General features: G+C 39.8%; 2 protein-coding genes and 1 long non-coding RNA gene across 5 annotated transcripts in view; 1 reads left to right on the forward strand and 2 right to left on the reverse strand.

The window, feature by feature from the left end:
* Window positions 1-19,833, forward strand: part of LOC311255408 — a 109,335-nt gene that overhangs the window by 10,299 nt on the left and 79,203 nt on the right. The gene's annotated exons all lie outside the window — the stretch shown is intronic.
* On the reverse strand, window positions 5,090-6,758 carry LOC311254239 (odorant receptor 131-2-like). Of its 2 annotated transcripts, XM_084347880.1 has the most exons (3): window positions 6,526-6,758; window positions 5,925-6,189; window positions 5,090-5,812 (listed from the first exon to the last, which is right to left on the reverse strand). In XM_084347880.1, exons 2-3 carry the CDS (start codon window positions 6,162-6,164, stop codon window positions 5,408-5,410), a joined length of 645 nt encoding a protein of 214 aa, XP_084204006.1. In that variant the 5' UTR covers window positions 6,165-6,189; window positions 6,526-6,758; the 3' UTR covers window positions 5,090-5,407. The 2 variants fall into 2 exon arrangements, with proteins under 2 accessions (XP_084204006.1, XP_084204005.1); XM_084347879.1 differs by lacking the exon at window positions 6,526-6,758 and having other exon boundaries at window positions 5,925-6,327.
* LOC311254800 (odorant receptor 131-2-like) lies at window positions 12,587-15,746 on the reverse strand (the record flags this gene model as incomplete). The annotated part of the gene is made up of 4 exons (XM_084348799.1): window positions 12,587-12,991; window positions 13,105-13,369; window positions 15,252-15,392; window positions 15,601-15,746. 4 exons carry the CDS (start codon window positions 15,744-15,746, stop codon window positions 12,587-12,589), a joined length of 957 nt encoding a protein of 318 aa, XP_084204925.1.

Consider the following 19,833-nt stretch of genomic DNA (forward strand, 5'->3'; position numbering starts at 1 on the left):
TCACATTTTCAAAGTTATGAACAAAAGAGTGTTTCATGATTCCATTTTGTAATAACTGACACAATGAAGGCAAAGCAAATAAATAACAAATGGACCATTTTTGAATAAGGCTGCAGCCTCAGCTAGATTCAGATGAGCTGACTAATCTGCACTTGTATGTTCTTACCCTTAGCACTAAATCATAGCAGGTATTTACTCAAGGTATCCTTGATAAATAGCAGCTTCTGTGCTCAGACGAGGGCTTGAAAATTCTTTCTATTTTTTCATTTTTACTTTATCCACAGTGATATGTGGTGGTTTCTTTCTTGTGACAAATGTACTTTTTGTAAGCTGCTTTGAACAAAAGCGTCTGCTAAATGCCGTAAATGTAATCTTTAAATGATCTGTATTGTACATTTGTCTGAAAAGAGAAAACATTTTAAAAAACAAAAATAGTAAATCTAACAGTGTTGAGGGAAACAAAATCCGTAGTTGAGCAATGTCTTTTAAATGGAAAGGTAAATTAAGAAAGTTAAACTTACTTCAATGCCACACTGGTCCGGCCTATGATGAGATATCATGTAACTGTCTGAGTAGTGAGAGCAGCAAGAAGAGATGCTGTTATATAGATTTCTATGATGATGGTTCAGTGAGATGATGCCGTCGTGGAGAGGTGGGAGTCACAGAGGAGGGTAGATTTCTATTTCAGTGTTTGAAATTTAAATGTATTGTTAGTGTCACGTACAATTTGATTTAGTGTTTGTAAAATAAACCTCTTATGTCGATCATCAGTCTACAATAACCCATTATCAATCCAGTACCGTAATCTAATCCAGAAAAAGTTAGTTCATCATAAATCTGTTGGCAATCTGTGGTTGGCAATTTTATGAGTGTTTGTAGCTCGTGCAGAAGGTCTGATTCTTGATAAGGACTGCAACTAATGATAATTTTCATTATCAATTATTATCAATCCACTGACTGTTTTCACTATTAATGGATTAATAGTTGAGTATATGTCAAAAAATGTGAACAATGCTCATCACAATTTCCATCAGACCAAATGACACCTTCAGTTATCTCCTTTTGTCTAAAACCCAAAGACTCTTTATTTACTGTCACAAATGACAAAGAAAAGCAACATATCTTTATATTTATGAAGCTGGAACCAGCAAATGTTTCTTGCCTGAAAAATGACTGAAATGATTGATTATCAAAATATTGGCACATAATGTTGTTTTGACTGACTAATTGAGTAATCGACTAATTGTTGCATCTCTATTTTTGGTCGTTGAAACTTTTTCATCCTTTGCTTGTATGGTCAGCTGTTTGATAGGAGAAGTTGCAATTTTTTTTTTCAATTTTAAATTGAATGTTTTTCGACTGTTGGGCATTTGAAGACATTGAAGAGCTATGCTGCGATGTGCATCTTTCATTTATTATATTAACACTTTATCGACAAAACAGCTAACCAGTTAATCTAGAAAATATTTGATATTCATTGATAATAAAAGATAATTGTTAGTTGAAGTCTGGGAAAAGTGTACAGTTGGCTTCTGCTGTTAAACAGAGCTACCACTAACTGGTATTTTGGCAAATATTCCTCATTGATAAACAGCACAAAAAGTAAGGAAATTTGTGTTTGGTAAATTATTTCTTTGTTGTAACAATGCTTCTTGGCAATAAATCTTATACCGTTTGAAAGCCTGTTTATTTCCCTTTTAAATGGAGCCACATTTGTAAGGAACATGCACCCCAACTGGAGATGGTGCAAGTCTTCTAACTGATGTGAGGTTCATGCAGTTTGAGCCAGGGGAGACCGAGAACAACAGGTGAAGTGGGGGAGGGAATGACATGGAGCTGGACCTGCTCATGATGATTACCAGAAATAACAGGTTCACAGGTATAGTATGGTGAGTTACAGTGGCTATGAGTCTGCCATCTCAGGCATTAACATTATCTTACAAGGGGTTCCACTGAGGTCTGAGCCTTCTCCACTCATTCAGAATCCACAAAGTTGTCGTTGGCACCGGAGTCGTTCATCTCCCCCACTCTCAGAAGGGGGAGATTGCGAAAATCTACAGAATGAGAAGCTAGAGGCTGGGAACCCTGTCGTAAAGACATAAGGCGTTTAGAAGACTCCTGGTGCTGACTTACTCTCCCACAAAGCTGTAGCCTACTGTCCTGCCCTTCCTCTCAACAAATTCATGACAGCACCTGATCATGTCTGACCACTAAGGCTCCTTGAGCACTGAGTGCTTGTTGAATGGTGTCTGGGTCTGCTGGATCCATGTTGGCCAGATCGCTCTGTTACGAATTGTAGTGGTTTGAAGTTGGACCCAAAAGCGGACACCAAGACGGTGAATAGGTAAACAGGAATTTATCCAGGAAGCTCAGGTAAAGGGGTGGTGGTGGAGGAAGGCTCATGCTCAGAGCAAGGGCTCATGGTGCTGGAAGGCAGAGGCTTTGGTCGAGGCTCCGGTGAGTGGCAATATTGGATCCACAGAGGGATCTGGCTGGTGGCTGAGGAGCAGGAGGCTGAGCAGCAGAGTGACTGTGGAGCTGCAGCTTAGAATTGCACTGGCTTTAGGAATGACATGGATTGCAAAAGTATGTCTTGAAGAAACAATGTAACAAATAAACACAAAGTCACAAGTAGTACAAGAGGCCAGCCAACCCTGGAAGCCATGCCCAACCTCTGCAAGAAAACCTCAGAGCATACAGACCAAAACCAAAACAGGAAGCACAGAGAAAACGCAACGTCCGCAATCATGACAGTGGATTTGGCTTGGTTGAATTGAAAGGGACTGTTGGTGGAGGTATACATTCTATTGAGTGCCATTCTAGCACTCCCCATCCCTGGATTCTATGATTTATATGAATGAAATAAAATGTAAAATATCTGTTAAAAATCAGAAATTGTATTAATATATTATCATTATTAATTGACTTGAATAGGATTATATTTTTAAGGCTGTCCAGGTGTTTGGGATAAAGTACTGAACATATTCAGTTTGTCTTTTTTTTTTAAAACTTTGTTTTTTATTTTATTTTCATTTTTGTTCACACAAACAGACAAACACAAACAGTGATAAACAAGAACACAGAGGGGCATCTCCGTCATGTGTGGTTTCCTTCTCAGTACTTTAAATTAGTCCATTTATTCGTTGGTATCACTTTCCCTGTAGGTGGTCCATTTCCTCCAGTTCTTGTCAAATATATATCCCTTGAGTTTTAAATTGGTGAGTCAACTTTTCCATTGAGTGAATACCCTGGATGATCTCAAACCATTGCTCCTTGTTCGTTGTTTCCACTTTGTACCAGTTCCTAGTTATAGCCTTTTTACTGACAATGAGTAGAATTTTCGGATATCATAATCCAATATGTTATTAACAGTTGTATTTACAATATTCCAAAAAGGTGTTAATTAACACAGCACCAAACAACATGTGTATGGTTAGACTCTTGGTTACCACAGAGCCTCCAACATGGTTGTTGGGTTTTGAGTTGTCTGCTCTTAATCTGAGGTGTTATGAAGAATCTAGTAAGATTTTACCCGAGAATTACCCTGATAATACACATCCACTATAATTTGGATAATGCCATTCAATTCCGTTTTAGAATCAATTCTAATCTCTTTCATAATATAATCTCGAATTTGTAAATATCTGAAAAAATCTTGTTTTTCTAATCCAAATTTCGCTTTTAATTCTTGAAAGGTCATACACTTGCCCCGTTTAAAAAATTGTGCAGAGAGCAGTAATGCCTTTCTCTGTCCATTGTTTAAACCTTGAGTCACTCAGACCTGGTAGAAAGTTTGGATCATACGCCACCCAACTGAATATTTTCCTCTTTGAGAATTTGTAAATCTTTGACTTCCATTTGTATATCTTTCCACCTCGCTTCATACTCAGGTATGCACCAACATGCACTAATATCTTCTTGATCCCGCTGTACTCTTTCCTCTTCTGAACCACTTTTATTGCATAGTCATGGTCAAAAATCAGCTGCCGCCCTTCCACAACGATTTTCTTTTGCCAAGCTTTTTTCAGGACCATCTCTTTGACGGCAAGTTCCAGAAAGTTAACAATCATGGACCTTGGTGGCGAGTTGCGGTTCGGCTTTTGGGCAAGCGCTCTGTGCTTGCGTTGGATTTGCAGGCTGACATCAGGTGGCAGTGAGAGCTCCGTTATGAGCAGTTTTTGGATGTATGTGGTGGCAGAGTCACCTTCTTTATCTTCGGGTAATCTGAAAAAACATATTATTTCTCCTATTCCTCCCTTCAGTATCCGTCAGTTTGTCTTGCAGTATTTTCTGTTGTTTCAAAGATTTACACAGCGCGTCCTTCACCTCCATATTCCACGTCTCCATCTCATTGAGTTCTGTGTGAGTGTAAAGCTTTAGTGTTGGCAGAGAGTTGCTGGAATATTTCTCTCTTTAGCTCGTTGATTTCAGACTTAAAGTGTAACTAAACCCCTAGGTTTTGGCTGAGGTGAATCGGGGCTGGAAATTAAAAAAATGCCTTGATTGTGGGTGGGGCTCCAGGAGCAGTTAAGACACGTCCAGTCACTCTGTGCAGCCTCCAACAGAGCGCGCCCCCTCCCACACCACTACACTCACACATGCAAAAACACACACAGAGGGGCGGGGCGAACAGTGGTGGCTCGTGATGTAAGCTGCCTCCAAAACTCATCGGCCTCCATCTCAGCCAATAGCAAAATTCGATTGTAATAGCCGGGTTTCAACCCATAGAGGGCAGTCACTCTTACGTTTTTACAACAAAATACACCAAATTGAAATACTTTGACTAAAATGTCAAGAGTTGGACCAGAACACATCAACAACACTACTTCATACCCAAATACATTTGTTTTCAGCAGAAAAATGTGGCTTGGGGGTTTAGTTACACTTCAACATTTTTCGTAATTTGTTCTTGGTGTGTGGCCAAGTCTTTCTTCATCTCCGTTTTGAGGTTGTGCATCTCTTTACTTATTGCATCAAGCGCATCATCTCGGTTAGCGGGTTAGCATTAGCAAGATGCTTGTGGCTTTCATCGTTCTGGTTCATAAGAACAAAGGCTAAAGCAAATACATTTTTAATGTTGTTTTTTCTTTATTTATGCATTCTGCACTGCACTTTGGAACATTGAAAGTAAACAGTCAAACAGTATTTTGTAGCATTTTTACTGAAGCTGGTTTACATCGTAAACCCCCTATATTTCGTAAAAATGTGCATTTACCATTATGGAAAGAAACTTTGCGTTGACCCTTTAAATCATGAGGGCCTGAAGGTATCGGAGCAGATTTTACCACAGAAATGTTGATTATTCCCTCACAATTAAATTGTGTTCTTTTCAATTAAAAACCAACATTAACTTGTATTTGCAGATAATGAACTAAAACATGCAAAATCACTGGTGTTTTAAGGTCATTCAGTGTGAGATCTTTTTGGACCTTCTCTGGGGGTCCATCGGGTTCACCCTCTTCTCTGCAGGATAGCACCTCGAGCAGAAGTGCATCCTGACGTGGCAGCTGAATGTCTTGTCTCTGATGCCGTATATGAGCGGACTGAGCAGACGTGGAAGTATACCGGTAACCAGGTAGGTGGTGAAGAGAATTGTGGTGCGTTTCTTGGGCCAAGCGGTGACTAACATGATGTTGATGATTGGAGTAATGAAGGAGGACATGCAGATGAGGAGCTGGACTCCGTGCAGCAGGATGGTGTTACTGGCGTTTCTGGCTGAGGCCTGGTTCAAACCTGAGGCCGCCCGGGCAGCGCAGAGGACCTTCAGGTAGGTGATGAGCACAGTCATGAAGACGAAGCAAAGCAGAAGCCCCTGAGGAGGACACAAAGGCACACAAGCCAAAAACATAAACAAACTGCTCCGTGGATAAACAGAAATGGCTGATATCATAAAGGAAATACAAGATTAATAATCAGTATTTCACCTGGACAACTGCCACGTGTGTCTTGTGGAATGGTGTGCTGAAGATGTTGGAGTGGTAACAGATGATGTTTCTTGAGAAGATAGAAAGAGGCTGGGTTGCAACAAGGATGATGACATCTGTGACGGCGGGCAGGAAGGAGACGGCCCAGATCAGTGCGATGAGACTGTAGGTCCGCTGCAGGGTGCAGATCTGGACGTGATGAAGAGGTTTGCAAACAGCAATATAACGCTCGAGTGCCATGCCAGCCAGGTTCAGAGGGCTGTTCCTGGGTGAAGAAAAGACACAAGATTTGTTTTGTTCATGATTTTTTCAGATTTAGGTGTGGCTCTCAGCTGTGTGATCTGTGTGTGTGTGTGTGTGGATATATATATATTGCTGAAAGACGAAGCTGATATGTTGTTATGCTACGAGCATGCTGGAAGTACTAGTGATTGTTTGTTCTCATCGATGGATTAAAAATAACAGTAAAGTCATTACCGTTATCACTGTGTTTTCAACGAATCGAAGTGAAAATGAAACTTAACGTTACACAGAAATGTCTGTTGTTTTCCCTCTGTTGTAGTTATCCATGCTACTGTAAATAACATGCCCTGCTACTGACCTGTTGTACTCTGGTTATGATCTCTGGTCATGTCTCTGCCACAGTAGGTTAAACATGCTGGTCGTACAGTGATCATCGCCATCCACAGTGTTTTAAGCTGGTGCACAAAGCCAAACAGATTGAATACACTTTACACACAATTACTTTACACTCCACTGTGGCTTCAGTTGTAGTCTGATCTCCAGCTTATTTTATTGGCCATCGCAAAGTGATGAGAGGCTGCGTTTCTCCAAAAGTTGACTGTCTCAACTATTTCGACGTGCACCGCTGCAGCCAAAACCGACTACCCTCATTAAAATGAATGGGAAAACCTGTGTTTTTGCTGCAACACAAGATCCAATGTGAATCCACTCACCGCGCTACGACATGCACTGCGTGTTTTGTTTGTTTTTCCCCTCTTGACGCGCCTGCCGGACACTAAATCCTTGATTCCACCTTTGATTTCAATGGTCAAGATCGTGACGTCATTGGGATCTCGATCTCTGACTTATAGGCAAGATCCTGACACCCCTAATAACTGTGACTTCTTATTAGGGCTGCACGATTATGGCCAAAATGATAATCACGATTATTTTTTATCAATATTGAAATCACGATTATTAATCACGATTATTCATTATGTTGGGTAAAACATATCTTTTTATTGCACTTTCTTTTTTAAACAAACCGTATGTGAACAGGGCTTCAAATTGAAACTTAAAATAATAATAAATCATAAATAATAAAATAACCCAAGACAAAGGGCAAAAAATAATTATGCCATTGCAGAGTGCAATCATGTAGTGCAAACAAATGAAAAAAATTAAGCCTATGCAGAAAAGGCACATACTACAAGGAACAGGAACATACTACAGGCCTACAGATGTTTGGAGAGAAACACCAGCCTGTCAACATGTTCTGGCTTCAGAGCCGCCACTGGGGTAGGCGTAAACATGTGACGTGACGTGAAGCACGAAGTTGGGCAGTGAACAGTGACAACGAATTTGTCTTCAAAATAAGAGCTTTACATTGCACCCCATTGGATTTTAGAACTGGTTTCTTGCGAGGGGCTTTTAATTTGAAAGTAGCGACCATTCGTAGCTTGCCGCTACACAACAAGCTGACAGCAGCTACTAGCTGTTTGGTTGTGTCCACTAGCTGTCAGCTACAGAGACCGAGGAGACGCTAGCATATCCCGGATCTCAGCGGCTTTCCAGTTGCTCATCTTGACATCCGCGGATGAAGTGATGGACTGATTGCTGTGATCAGCTGATACTGTCTGCTTCCGACATTGCGTCTCACTCTCACACTGTTGAATATAATTTGAGGCTGCTGCAGGGTGCGCTCCCTATTTAGGCAGCTTAATGAAGCCCTAACCTTCCGTTCGCCCCCTGGTGGTTTGCTGACTATTGGGTTGAGAAAGTGCTTGATTTGATATGCAACAGAGCCCGCTTTTTAAATGTTAATATCGCGACGATCATATTAATTTAATCGTGGAAGCCAAAATCGTGAACGTGATTAAAATTCGATTAACTGTGCAGCCCTACTTAATTTTGACTTTTTATTTCATTATTTAGACTTTTTATCTCATAATTTTGACTTCTTATGATAATTTCTACCTTGTATCTCATGATTATGGCCTTTTCTCTCATTATGATTTACCATGGGAATATTCTTCATCAAGCTCAGTTTTCACCATATTCTTTTCTTTAACTGGCAGAAAGGGGCTTCCATTTTCAACACTGTGAACCCTGTGTAAAGCCTGGCACAGACACGTTTGCAATAGGTGATAACAGAGTGAATTCAGCAGGTAGGCTGATTTAGATTTAGTTTATACAAAGCTGCTGCTGTGCACTGTAACATGACATGTCACGTTTTAAATGAATATAGGCTAATAGTTTGTTTGCTCTGGTCCTAAACACAGTTGCTGCTCTTGGTAGCTTGTTTTGAGTGTGTAGGTCGGTGAAATGCAGCAGAGTAATAATTATGCAAACTATGAACATTATTTCCTCACTTGGAGATATGAAAGTTTAAACCTGGCATTGAAAGTTGGAAGTTCAGCACCTACACTTGTTCTGATCTGAAACAGGTAGATTTCTGTTATCGTTATCGGCTGAAAAACTCAAAATAGTGCACCCCAAACTAAAACATGTACTGTATGCAGTAGAAATGTCAGAATCAAGAAAACCCCCGAAGCTAGGGATGTCCCGATCAGGTTTTTTTTTTTACCTGCAAAGTAAATACTTTCATATTGCTCTTTCTTATTCTGCATATGCTATTGCGACATTGGTTTTCATTTGTCATGGCTAAGCAATGACATGGGGCAAACATCAGAACTCCAAATGTCTGTCGTAAAGCTAATAGCAGTCACATCTGTTAAATCACCTCGTAGGTGGTCACGAACTTTACTGTACATCTCTGGGGATGGTAGGGCCTCCCGGGGATTCAAAAACTCCAGAAGACAGCGAAAACCCTGATCCTCTACCACAGAGATGGGCTGGTTATCCAGAGCGATGAATTAAATTACCTTCTCTGTAATATTTTTGGCCATGTCGCTGTCTCGAGGATATTTCCCTTTCCTTTCGAAAGTATCCGCGAGTGTTTGTTGCTTCGGTGCCTTTGCCTGTATTGCTTGAGTGAACTCTTTGTATTCCTTCAAGTGTTCGTTTTTTGTGTGCCGTATTAAATGCAGCTCTTTTGTTTCCCCCTCACAAAATGGTCGTATTGCTTTCTAATTTAAAATATTTCCACACCACAGACATTTTATCCACAGGTTTGCCAGAGTAACATTACACGCGCGTCTGCGTTCTGCCAAAAATTGTGCTCCGTTTACGACAGCTGACGTAAAAATCATTGGGCTTGGGTCCGTGTTCAAAATTGCCGATCCCGAGCAGTGAAACAATGCCCATATCGGCCTTGATCACGATCCTGCAGATCGGCTCCGGACATCCCTACCCAAACCACATAAGCACAATAGTTAACACTTAAAGTTGAACAAATAACACACACCTACTTGTTTGCAGTGACTAAGATGAGCAGCATGAAGCAGCAGGGAGCCAGTTTCAGGGGAATGGTGTAGATCATGATCTGCAGCGCCACAGCAGTTGTCAGCATGATCATGTCGTTGATAACCAAATGTATGTACAGCACATACCTGCAGGAGAGACGAGCACAGCAGTCAGCAAGGAGAAGATATGACAGGAGAGGAAAAAATAAGAAGAGAGCAGGGTTCAGAGGAAAGATGAGTCACCATCACAACATTTGGTGAAATATATGAAGGTACAAGAGCAATCTCATTGATTTGACTGTTATCATCTTCACATATTTCTGTGAGAGAAAACGCATGTTCCTCGTATCACCTGGGGTCTCTCTGGAAGACATGGCTCTTGAAGTAGGTGTAGACAAAAGTTCCATTGATGAAGTTGATGATGACGGCGATAGCAACTGTGATGAAGTTCTTTAAGAAAGCTTCGCTCAGGCTGTCCAGACGTCTGGTTGAGTTCATATCGCACCTCGTCCTGCCTAGTCCTGAGAAACCACATCTCGGTTCAGATCAAATGAAAAAAGAGCTGTCAGTGTCTCAGTTATTGTTGAGCAAATGAAACCGTCTCAGTTTAGTTCAATTAAAAATATCACCAAAATTGCAATATGGCTAAGTGCAATATCCAAATCACAGAAGCCTCAGTTGTTTGATAATGGTAAAATACGTGACAGAAATCATTATGATGAAGTACTGTAGTGCTGCAGAATGTCCTGGCCTACAAATCTAGTTATCCAGACGTAAGAAAACATGTATGTTCAGTGAGACTCCAGCAACTTTCATAACATCACGGTGTTATAGTTTTTTCAGTGAGAATAAAAACTGTGATGCAAAAATGATGAGTTACACTAATCCTGAATCACATCTGTCAAAATAATGGCAATAGATCTTTTTAAACATATCGTGCAGCCCTGAGTTCCACAAAAGAAGTTTAATTGCATGAAGCTCAAACTAACAGTTATTTTCACTGACAGTCAATCTGCTGATTATTTCCACAATTAATCGATTGTTTAGTCTGTAAAATGCCAAAGAATTATGAAATAACACAAAATGATTTCTCCAAAAGATCATACTGTTCATTTACATTCATAAATGACGAGGAAAAGAAGAAAATTCTCACATTAAAGAAGACACATTTTGCTTTGAATGTGACTGAAACGATGAAGTTGTTGACAATGAATTTCCTTTCGAAATAAAATATCACATTTTCAAAGTTATGAACAAAAGAGTTTTTCATGATTCCATTTTGTAATAAATGACACAATGAAGGCAAAGCAAATAAGTAACAAATGGACCATTTTTGAATAAGGCTGCAGCCTCAGCTAGATTCAGATGAGCTGACTAATCTGCACTTGTATGTTCTTACCCTTAGCACTGAATCATAGCAGGTATTTACTCAAGGTATCCTTGATAAATAGCAGCTTCTGTGCTCAGACGAGGGCTTGAAAATTCTTTCTATTTTTTCATTCTTACTTTATCCACAGTGATATGTGGTGGTTTCTTTCTTGTGACAAATGTACTTTTTGTAAGCTGCTTTGAACAAAAGCGTCTGCTAAATGCCGTAAATGTAATCTTTAAATGATCTGTATTGTACATTTGTCTGAAAAGAGAAAACATTTTAAAAAACAAAAATAGTAAATCTAACAGTGTTGAGGGAAACAAAATCCGTAGTTGAGCAATGTCTTTTAAATGGAAAGGTAAATTAAGAAAGTTAAACTTACTTCAATGCCACACTGGTCCGGCCTATGATGAGATATCATGTAACTGTCTGAGTAGTGAGAGCAGCAAGAAGAGATGCTGTTATATAGATTTCTATGATGATGGTTCAGTGAGATGATGCCGTCGTGGAGAGGTGGGAGTCACAGAGGAGGGTAGATTTCTATTTCAGTGTTTGAAATTTAAATGTATTGTTAGTGTCACGTACAATTTGATTTAGTGTTTGTAAAATAAACCTCTCATCATGTCGATCATCAGTCTACAATAACCCATTATCAATCCAGTGCCGTAATCTAATCCAGAAAAAGTTAGTTCATCATAAATCTGTTGTGGCTGGCAAGTGTTTGTAGCTGCAGAAGGTCTGATTCTTGATAAGGACTGCAACTAATGATAATTTTCATTATCAATTATTATCAATCCACTGACTGTTTTCACTATTAATGGATTAATAGTTGAGTATATGTCAAAAAATTTGAACACTGCTCATCACAATTTCCCACAGACCAAATGACACCTTCAGTTTTCTCCTTTTGTTGCATCTCTATTCTTGATTGTTCAAACTTGTTCATCCTTTGCTTGTATGGTCAGCTGTTTCATAGGAGAATTTGCTATTTTTTATAATCATTTTAAACGTAATGATTTTGGACTGTTGGGCACTTGAAGACATTGAAGAGCTACACTGCGATGTGCATCTTTTTTATTTGTTATATTAACATTTTATTGACAAAACAACTAACCAGTTAATCCAGAAAAAGGAGAGGGTGTTGCTTTTCAAGTTCAAAAAAAGACAACACAATTGTAACTTGCAATATGTGTTCCACAAGTGTTCAGAGATGAGATGAGGGAAAAGCCAGATGTAACACAATAAATGTTACTAGAGCTGTGAATAATAAATCATCCATCTTTGCCCACCACATCTTAGCCTTTTTACCCCCAGGGGTGAAAACACTACAGGTTATGAACTTATTTTTAAGTACGAAAATGTTAAATTATTATCCTGTATCAGTATCGGCTGCAAAAAAATCCATATCGTGCATCCCTACTTTCCACCATGATCACAGTCTTCCTTGTGTGGATTAGTGGTATAGAACTTTAGACTGGACCCAGGAATGAGTCTGCAGTATGTTGTTGGCCTTAAAGGGTAACTCCACCAATTTTAAGTGTTGACCCTTTAAATCATGAGGACCTGAAGGCATCGGGGCAGATTTTAACACAATTATGTTGATTATTCTTTCACAAACATTCCTTTCAATTAAAAACCAAAATCAACTTGTATTTGCAGATAATCAGCTAAAACATGCAAAATCACTGGTATTTTAAGGTCATTCAGTGTGAGACCTTTTTGGACCTTCTCTGGGGGTCCATCGGGTTCACCCTCTTCTCTGCAGGATAGCACCTGGAGCAGAAGTGCATCCTGACGTGGCAGCTGAATGTCTTGTCTCTGATGCCGTATATGAGCGGACTGAGCAGACGTGGAAGTATACCGGTAACCAGGTAGGTGGTGAAGAGAATTGTGGTGCGTTTCTTGGGCCAAGCGGTGACTAACATGATGTTGATGAATGGAGCAATGAAGGAGGACATGCAGATGAGGAGCTGGACTCCGTGCAGCAGGATGGTGTTACGGGCGTTTCTGGCTGAGGCCTGGTTCAAACCTGAGGCCGCCCGGGCAGCGCAGAGGACCTTCAGGTAGGTGATGAGCACAGTCAGGAAGACGAAGCAAAGCAGAAGCCCCTGAGGAGGACACAAAGGCACACAAGCCAAAAACATAAACAATCTGCTCCGTGGAATAAACAGAAATGGCTGATATCATAAAGGAAATCAAAGATTAATAATCAGTATTTCACCTGGACAACTGCCCTGTGTGTCTTATGGAACGGTGTGCTGAAGATGTTGAAGTGGAAACAGATGATGTTTCTTGAGAAGATAGAAAGAGGCTGGGTGGCAACAAGGAACATGACATCTGTGACGGTGGGCAGGAAGGTGACGGCCCAGATAAGTGCGATGAGACCGTAGGTCCGCTGCACGGTGCAGATCTGGATGTGATGAAGAGGTTTGCAAACAGCAATATAACGCTCGAGTGCCATGCCAGCCAGGTTCAGAGGGCTGTTCCTGGGTGAAGACAAATAAAATCACATGAGATTTGATTTGTTCATGGTTTGTTCAGATTTACATTACAAATACGAATGAGGTGTGGCTCTCATTTATGAACAGACATACTGTACATGAATCTGCTAATCTAACCTTAATTGCTACTCACTTTGCAGGGACAATTTGTTTGCATGTTGCCCCTGCATACAACTTGTGCTTTTTTGTTTTCACCTTCACCATACCCCTTCTACAGACATACTACTGATCAGCCACAACATTAAAACCAGTGACAGGTAACGTGAATAACCTTGATCATCTCATCACAATGTGATGTTCTGCTGGGAAACCTTGGGTGCTGGCATTCATGTGAATGCCACTTGACACACACCACCCATCCAAACACTGTTGTTGACCAAGTACACCCCCTCATCACGACAACACTAGTCGATGGCAGTGGGCCCCCAGTAGGACAGTGTGCCCTGACACACCGCAAACACTGCTCAGGAACAGCTCGAGGAACACAATAAAGGGCCCAAGGTGTTGACCGGGCCTCCAAATTCCCCAGATCCCAATCTGATCGAGCATCTGTAAGACGTGTTGGAGCAGGTCTGATCCATGGAGGAGGATCCACTATAAAACGCCCTGGTGCCAGACACCACAGGACACTCTTACAGGTCTTAAGTCCATATATATATATATATATATAAAATGTGGTGTTGTTTTTTCAGTTAGGTGTACTTCTTTATGATGCCTGCGGAGCGGTCCTGACATATTTGTTGTGTTGCCTGTGTACGTGTGTGTTATGTGTAGCGAACACCCGCTGATCAGTTTGCTGAAAGACGCAGCTGATATGTTGTTATGCTACTAGCATGCTGGAAATACTAGTGATTGTTTGTTCTCATTGATGGATAAAAAATAACAGTAAAGTCATTACCGTTATCACTGTGTTTTCAACCGAATCGAAGTGAAAGTGAAACTTAACGTTACACAGAAATGTCTGTTGTTTTCCCTCTGTAGTAGTTATCCATGCTAAATAACATACAGCCAGACACTGGGTGCGTGGCTAAATGCTTGATTCCACCTTTGATTTCGAAGTTCGAGATTGTGACATCATTTCGATATCGGATTTATAATCAAGATCCTGACACCCCTAATAACTATGACTTCTTATCTCATAATTTTGACTTTTTATCTCATAATTTCTACCTTGTATCTCATGATTATGGCTTTTTCTCTCATTATCATGATTTACCATGGGAATATTTTTTCATCAAGCTCAGTTTTCACCTTATCCTTTTCTTTAACTGGCAGAAAGGGGCTTCTATATGCATCACTGTGAACCCCGTGTACAGCCTGGCACAGACACTTTTGCAGTAGGTGATAACAGAGTGAATTCAGGAGGTAGGCAACAGTGTATACAAAGCTGCTGCTGTGCACTGTAACTTTTGTCATAATGTTCTGTGAATATTTTTGCCACTGAAAATTTCTGAGCAGAAACTCCTGCTTGACTTTGTGCACAAAGTCTGGACATGTCACATTTTAAATGAATATAGGCCAATAGTTTGTTGGCTCAGATCTTAAACACAGTTACTGCTCTTAGTTACTTGTTTTTAATGTGTAGGTCAGTGAAATACAGCGTAGAGTAATAAATATGCAAACTATGAACATTATTTCCTCACTTGGAGAAATGAAAGTTGAAACTTGGAAGTTCAGCACCGACACTTGTTGTGATCTGAAGCAGGTAGTTCTGTTATCGGTATCAGCTGAAAAACTCAAAATAGTGCACCCCAAACTAAAACATGTACTGTATGCAGTGGGAATGTCAGATCCAAGAAAACCCCTAAAGCACATATGCAGAATAGTTGTGTTAACACTTTAAGTTGAACAAATAACACACACCTACTTGTTTGCAGTGACTAAGATGAGCAGCATGAAGCAGCAGGGAGCCAGTTTCAGGGGAATGGTGTATGTTATGATCTGCAGCGCCACAGCAGTTGTCAGCATGATCATGTCGTTGAAAACCAAATGTATGTACAGCACATACCTGCAGGAGAGACGAGCACAGCAGTCAGCAAGGAGAAGATATGACAGGAGAGGAAAAAATAAGAAGAGAGCAGGGTTCAGAGGAAAGACGAGTCACCATCACAACATTTGGCAAAATATATGAAGGTACAAGAGCAGAAATCTCATCGCTCTAACTGTAATCATCTTCACATATTTGTGTGAGAGAAAACACATGGTCCTCGTATCACCTGGGGTCTCTCTGGAAGACATGGCTCTTGAAGTAGGTGTAGACAAAAGTTCCATTGATGAAGTTGATGATGACGGCGATAGCAACTGTGATGAAGTTCTTTAAGAAAGCTTCGCTCAGGCTGTCCAGACGTCTGGTTGAGTTCATATCGCACCTTGTCCTGCTTAGTCCTGAGAAAACACATCTCGGTTCAGATCAAATTGAAAAAAGAGCTGTCAGGGTCTCAGTTATTGTTGAGTCAATGAAACCGTCTCAGTTTAGTTCAATTGAAATATGGGTAATGTAATATCCAAATCACAGAAGCTTCAATTGTTTGATAATGGTAAAATATGTGATTGAAAATCATTATAATGAAGTATTGTAGTGCTGCAGCATTATCCAGATGTCAGAAAACATGTATGTTCAGTAGAGACTCCAACAAATGTCATAACATCATGATTTTATAGTTTTTCTGTGATCAGATGATCAGTCACACTAATTCTGAATCATGTCTGTCAAAATAATTGCAAAAGAACTTTTTTAAGATATCGTGCAGCTCTGAGTTCCACAAAAGAATAAAGAAGTATAATTACATAAAGCTCCAACTAACAGTTTTACTGAGCCCAAATTGACGTCTTCCAATTTTTTCTTGTGTCCAACCAACAGTCCAAAACCCAGACTCTGGGTAGCAGCAAAGCAGCAAATCTTGATTGATTTTACTGACAAACAATCTGCTGATTATTTCCACAACGAATCGATTGTTTAGTCTGTAAAATGTCAAAAAATCACTTCATTTACTTTCATAAAAGACAAGGAAAAGAAGAAAGTCTCACATTAAAGAAGACACATTTTGCATTGAATATGACTGAAATGATGAATTGATTATTAAAGTTGTTGACAATTAATTTTCTTTTGATTGATGAATTGATTATCCTCTATTGCATCTCTGATTAAAAAAAGAGAAAAAACGGAAAATACATAATTTCTTCACAGAAAATGATATAAAATTTATATTAATTCGATTTGAAAAATAGAATAACATTTGAAAATACAAAAAACCCAGGCCTATTTATGATCTGTTAAAAATATTCCCTCTAGTTATCTCTGATTTGAATAAAATATCAAATTTTCAAAGTTATGAACAGAAGAGTTTACAATAACACACAATTACACAATTAAGGCAAAGCAAATAAAGAGCAAATGGACCATTTTTTAATAAGTTTTAGTAGTAGTAGTTTAAGAATTCTCTAACTTTTTAACAAACTTTTAAATGGAAAGGTAAATTAAGAAAGTTAAACTTACTTCAATGCCACACTGGTCTGACCTATGATGAGATATTGTGCTAACTGTCTGACTAGTGAGAGCAACAAGAAGAGATGCTGTTATATAGATTTCTATGATGATGGTTCAGTGAGATGATGCCGTCATTGTTAGTAGTTAGTTCATTATCATAAATCTGTTGTGGTTGGCAATTTTTTGTGAGTTTTTGTAGCTCGTGCAGAAGGTCTGATTCTTGATTTTGATTTGATTTGATTTGATAAGGACTGCAACTAACAATAATTTTCATTATCAGTCAATCCGCTGACTGTTTTCACTATTAATGGATTAATAGTTTAACAGAAAAAAGTCATTTTTCAAAGATCTTTAGATATATTATAGAGATAGAAGATATATTAGCAAAGATATTTCTTCAATGTGAGAATTATTATTATTATTTTTTTTATAACTTTTATTTATCAATTGTCAGGCATGAAATACATAGGTACATACAAATAGTATTATTTCTTTTTCTTTTTTCTTTTTTACATTCAAGAACATAAATGAACATAAATGAACAATCCCCCCACCCACCCACCCCACCCCGTCCACCCTGGTAATTTTGAAGGTAAGTATGTCATATTTAGGTAGGGTGACCCACACACTCTCTCAAAATTAAAATATAAATTGATAAATTAATTCAAGGAGAAGGAAAAAATAAATAAATTAATTAATTAAAAAAAAAAAAAAAAATATATATATATATAAAAAAGAAATGGTAACTAAATAAATAAAAGAATAAATAAGAGTATTTAATTGAAAAGAAATACAGACACAATAAAAATATATAGGAAACAACAAGGAAAGAAAGAAGGTATGATCACATATAAAGAGAAAAACCACAAATAACAACACAGAAAATATTAAATTAAAAGTACAAAAATAAAGTGCTAGTGCTAGTCATTATGAGGTAGTATCAATGGTTGCTTGCTCCTTAAACCTCAAATTAGATTTGTCATGCTGGGATGTCTTAGAGAAAAGCTTTTTTAGGGGGGGGGGCAGCCGCCGCTGGCGCAAATGGATAAGTTTGTAAATGTTCGCAAATAGGCTTCTACAAAGAAACTTCCCGAGCTGGTAATTTGTCTAAATATTTAAGTAACGGTCTCCAATGAGTAAAGAACCTATTGGAAGAGCCTCGGAGGGAGAATTTAATCTTCTCCAACTTCAGGAGAATATCATGTAACCAGACTTTGATTGATGGTGGCTGAGGCGATTTCCATAGCAACAGAATTCTTTTGCGGGCGATAAGAGAGGCAAAAGCAATAACGTTGTTTTGGATACCTGTGGTACGAAAGTTGTCTGGAGGTTTGCCAAATATAGCAATATGTGGAGTCGGAGTTAGATTTATGTCTAGTATATCTGAAATTGTTTTGAAAAATCGTAGCCAAAATTCAGACAACCTGGGGCATGCCCAGAACATATGGGTAAGGTTGCATGGAGTCTGAGAGCATCTGTTACATTTGTCATCAAATTTGTCCGGGTAAAGTTTTGACAATTTTTCTTTACTGTAGTGTAGTCTGTGAAATACTTTAAATTGTATTAATGAAAGTCTGGCACAGCTGGATGACGAATTAACGGCCCCTATAGCTCCCTCCCAGAAAGTCTCAGAGAAGCTCAGCTGGAGTTCTGACTCCCAGTTCACCTTAGTCTTATGTGAAAGGGATTCGCTGGATGGAGATAGTAAGTTATAAAAGTAGGAGATGTGGCCCTTTAGCAGGGTGTTACGGCCCTAACGTAAACAAAAGCAAAGACTCAAACACAACGAGGCCAGTAACATATAAAGGACGCCGACTCAGCACAGTCAATAACAAAAGAGGATTTATTTGATTAAAGCAAAAACGGCCGTAGCCGAACACAATAAACCCCGATAATTAAACAACCCAAAACAAAATAAAAGGGGCAGGAGTTCCTGGCCAAAATGAACAAAAGGAGAGAAGAGACCCCAGACCAGCCTGCCACGACCGTCGCATCCGGGGTTCCTCCCGACTAAACTGCCTAACCACAAGAACTAAGCTATAAAGGGAAAACAATAAGGACACGAAAACAGGACTACCAGGAACTCAAACCCAAATGAAAACTACAAAGCCTGGACACTCTAACAGGCCAGGGAAATGAAAGCAGACACAAATCAGGAAAAACCACAAAAGACTGCGCGACCAGCGCCCACCTCCCTCCTCCGGCACCACACCTGCAAATGAGAGAGAGAGAGAGAGAGAGCCGCCCCGCTGCTGCCTCCTTTTAACCTGCTCAGGTGATTGCCAGCACCTGAGCTCAGGCAGAGCAGGGCGGAGACAGAGGACACACACATACAGGTAGACTACTGCTACCTGGTCACACGTAACACCCCCACCCTGAGCTTGTGAATATCAGGGAGGCGAACGTGAGAAAAACAAAAAGAAACACAATAAACACATTCACAAGCCTAACAGCGCGACAACGTGTCGGCCAGGACATTGTCCCGCCCCTTAACATGCCTGATCTCCACGTTGAACGACTGCAGGAAAAGCGCCCAGCGCATTAGCCTCTGGTTCGAGTTTCGCATCTGATTAACAAAAACTAGAGGATTATGGTCCGTGTACACGACAGTGGGAAAACTCGCAGAACCGACATAGACCTCAAAGTGCTTCAGAGCCAGAACTAAAGCCAACGCCTCCTTCTCAATGGTAGAATACGCCCGGTGGTGCCTATTGAATTTTTTTGAGAAGTATGAGACGGGATGCTCAACCTCATCCAAACCCTCTTGGAGCAAAACAGCCCCCGCCCCAGCATCACTTGCATCAACAGACAGTTTGAACGGACGATCGAACATGGGGGCAGACAGGACCGGAGCACTCGTCATTAAAGCCTTAATGCACTCAAAAGCACGCTGACAACCCTCAGACCAACGGAAACACCCCTTCGGACTCAACAAATCAGTGAGGGGAGCCGCAACTGCAGA

This window comes from Pagrus pagrus (genome assembly GCF_965226575.1).
Source record: "Pagrus pagrus genome assembly, chromosome: 3".
NCBI lineage: Eukaryota > Metazoa > Chordata > Actinopteri > Spariformes > Sparidae > Pagrus > Pagrus pagrus.

Bases quoted from the DNA above. Each gene is read 5' to 3' on its own strand.
- LOC311254239 (XM_084347880.1), bottom strand. From the start codon at position 6,164: ATGGCACTCGAGCGTTATATTGCTGTTTGCAAACCTCTTCATCACGTC. The intron at 5,813-5,924 runs GTGAAATACTGA...TGTCCTCCTCAG, and splicing joins CACACGTGGCAGTTGTCCAG to GGGCTTCTGCTTTGCTTCGT.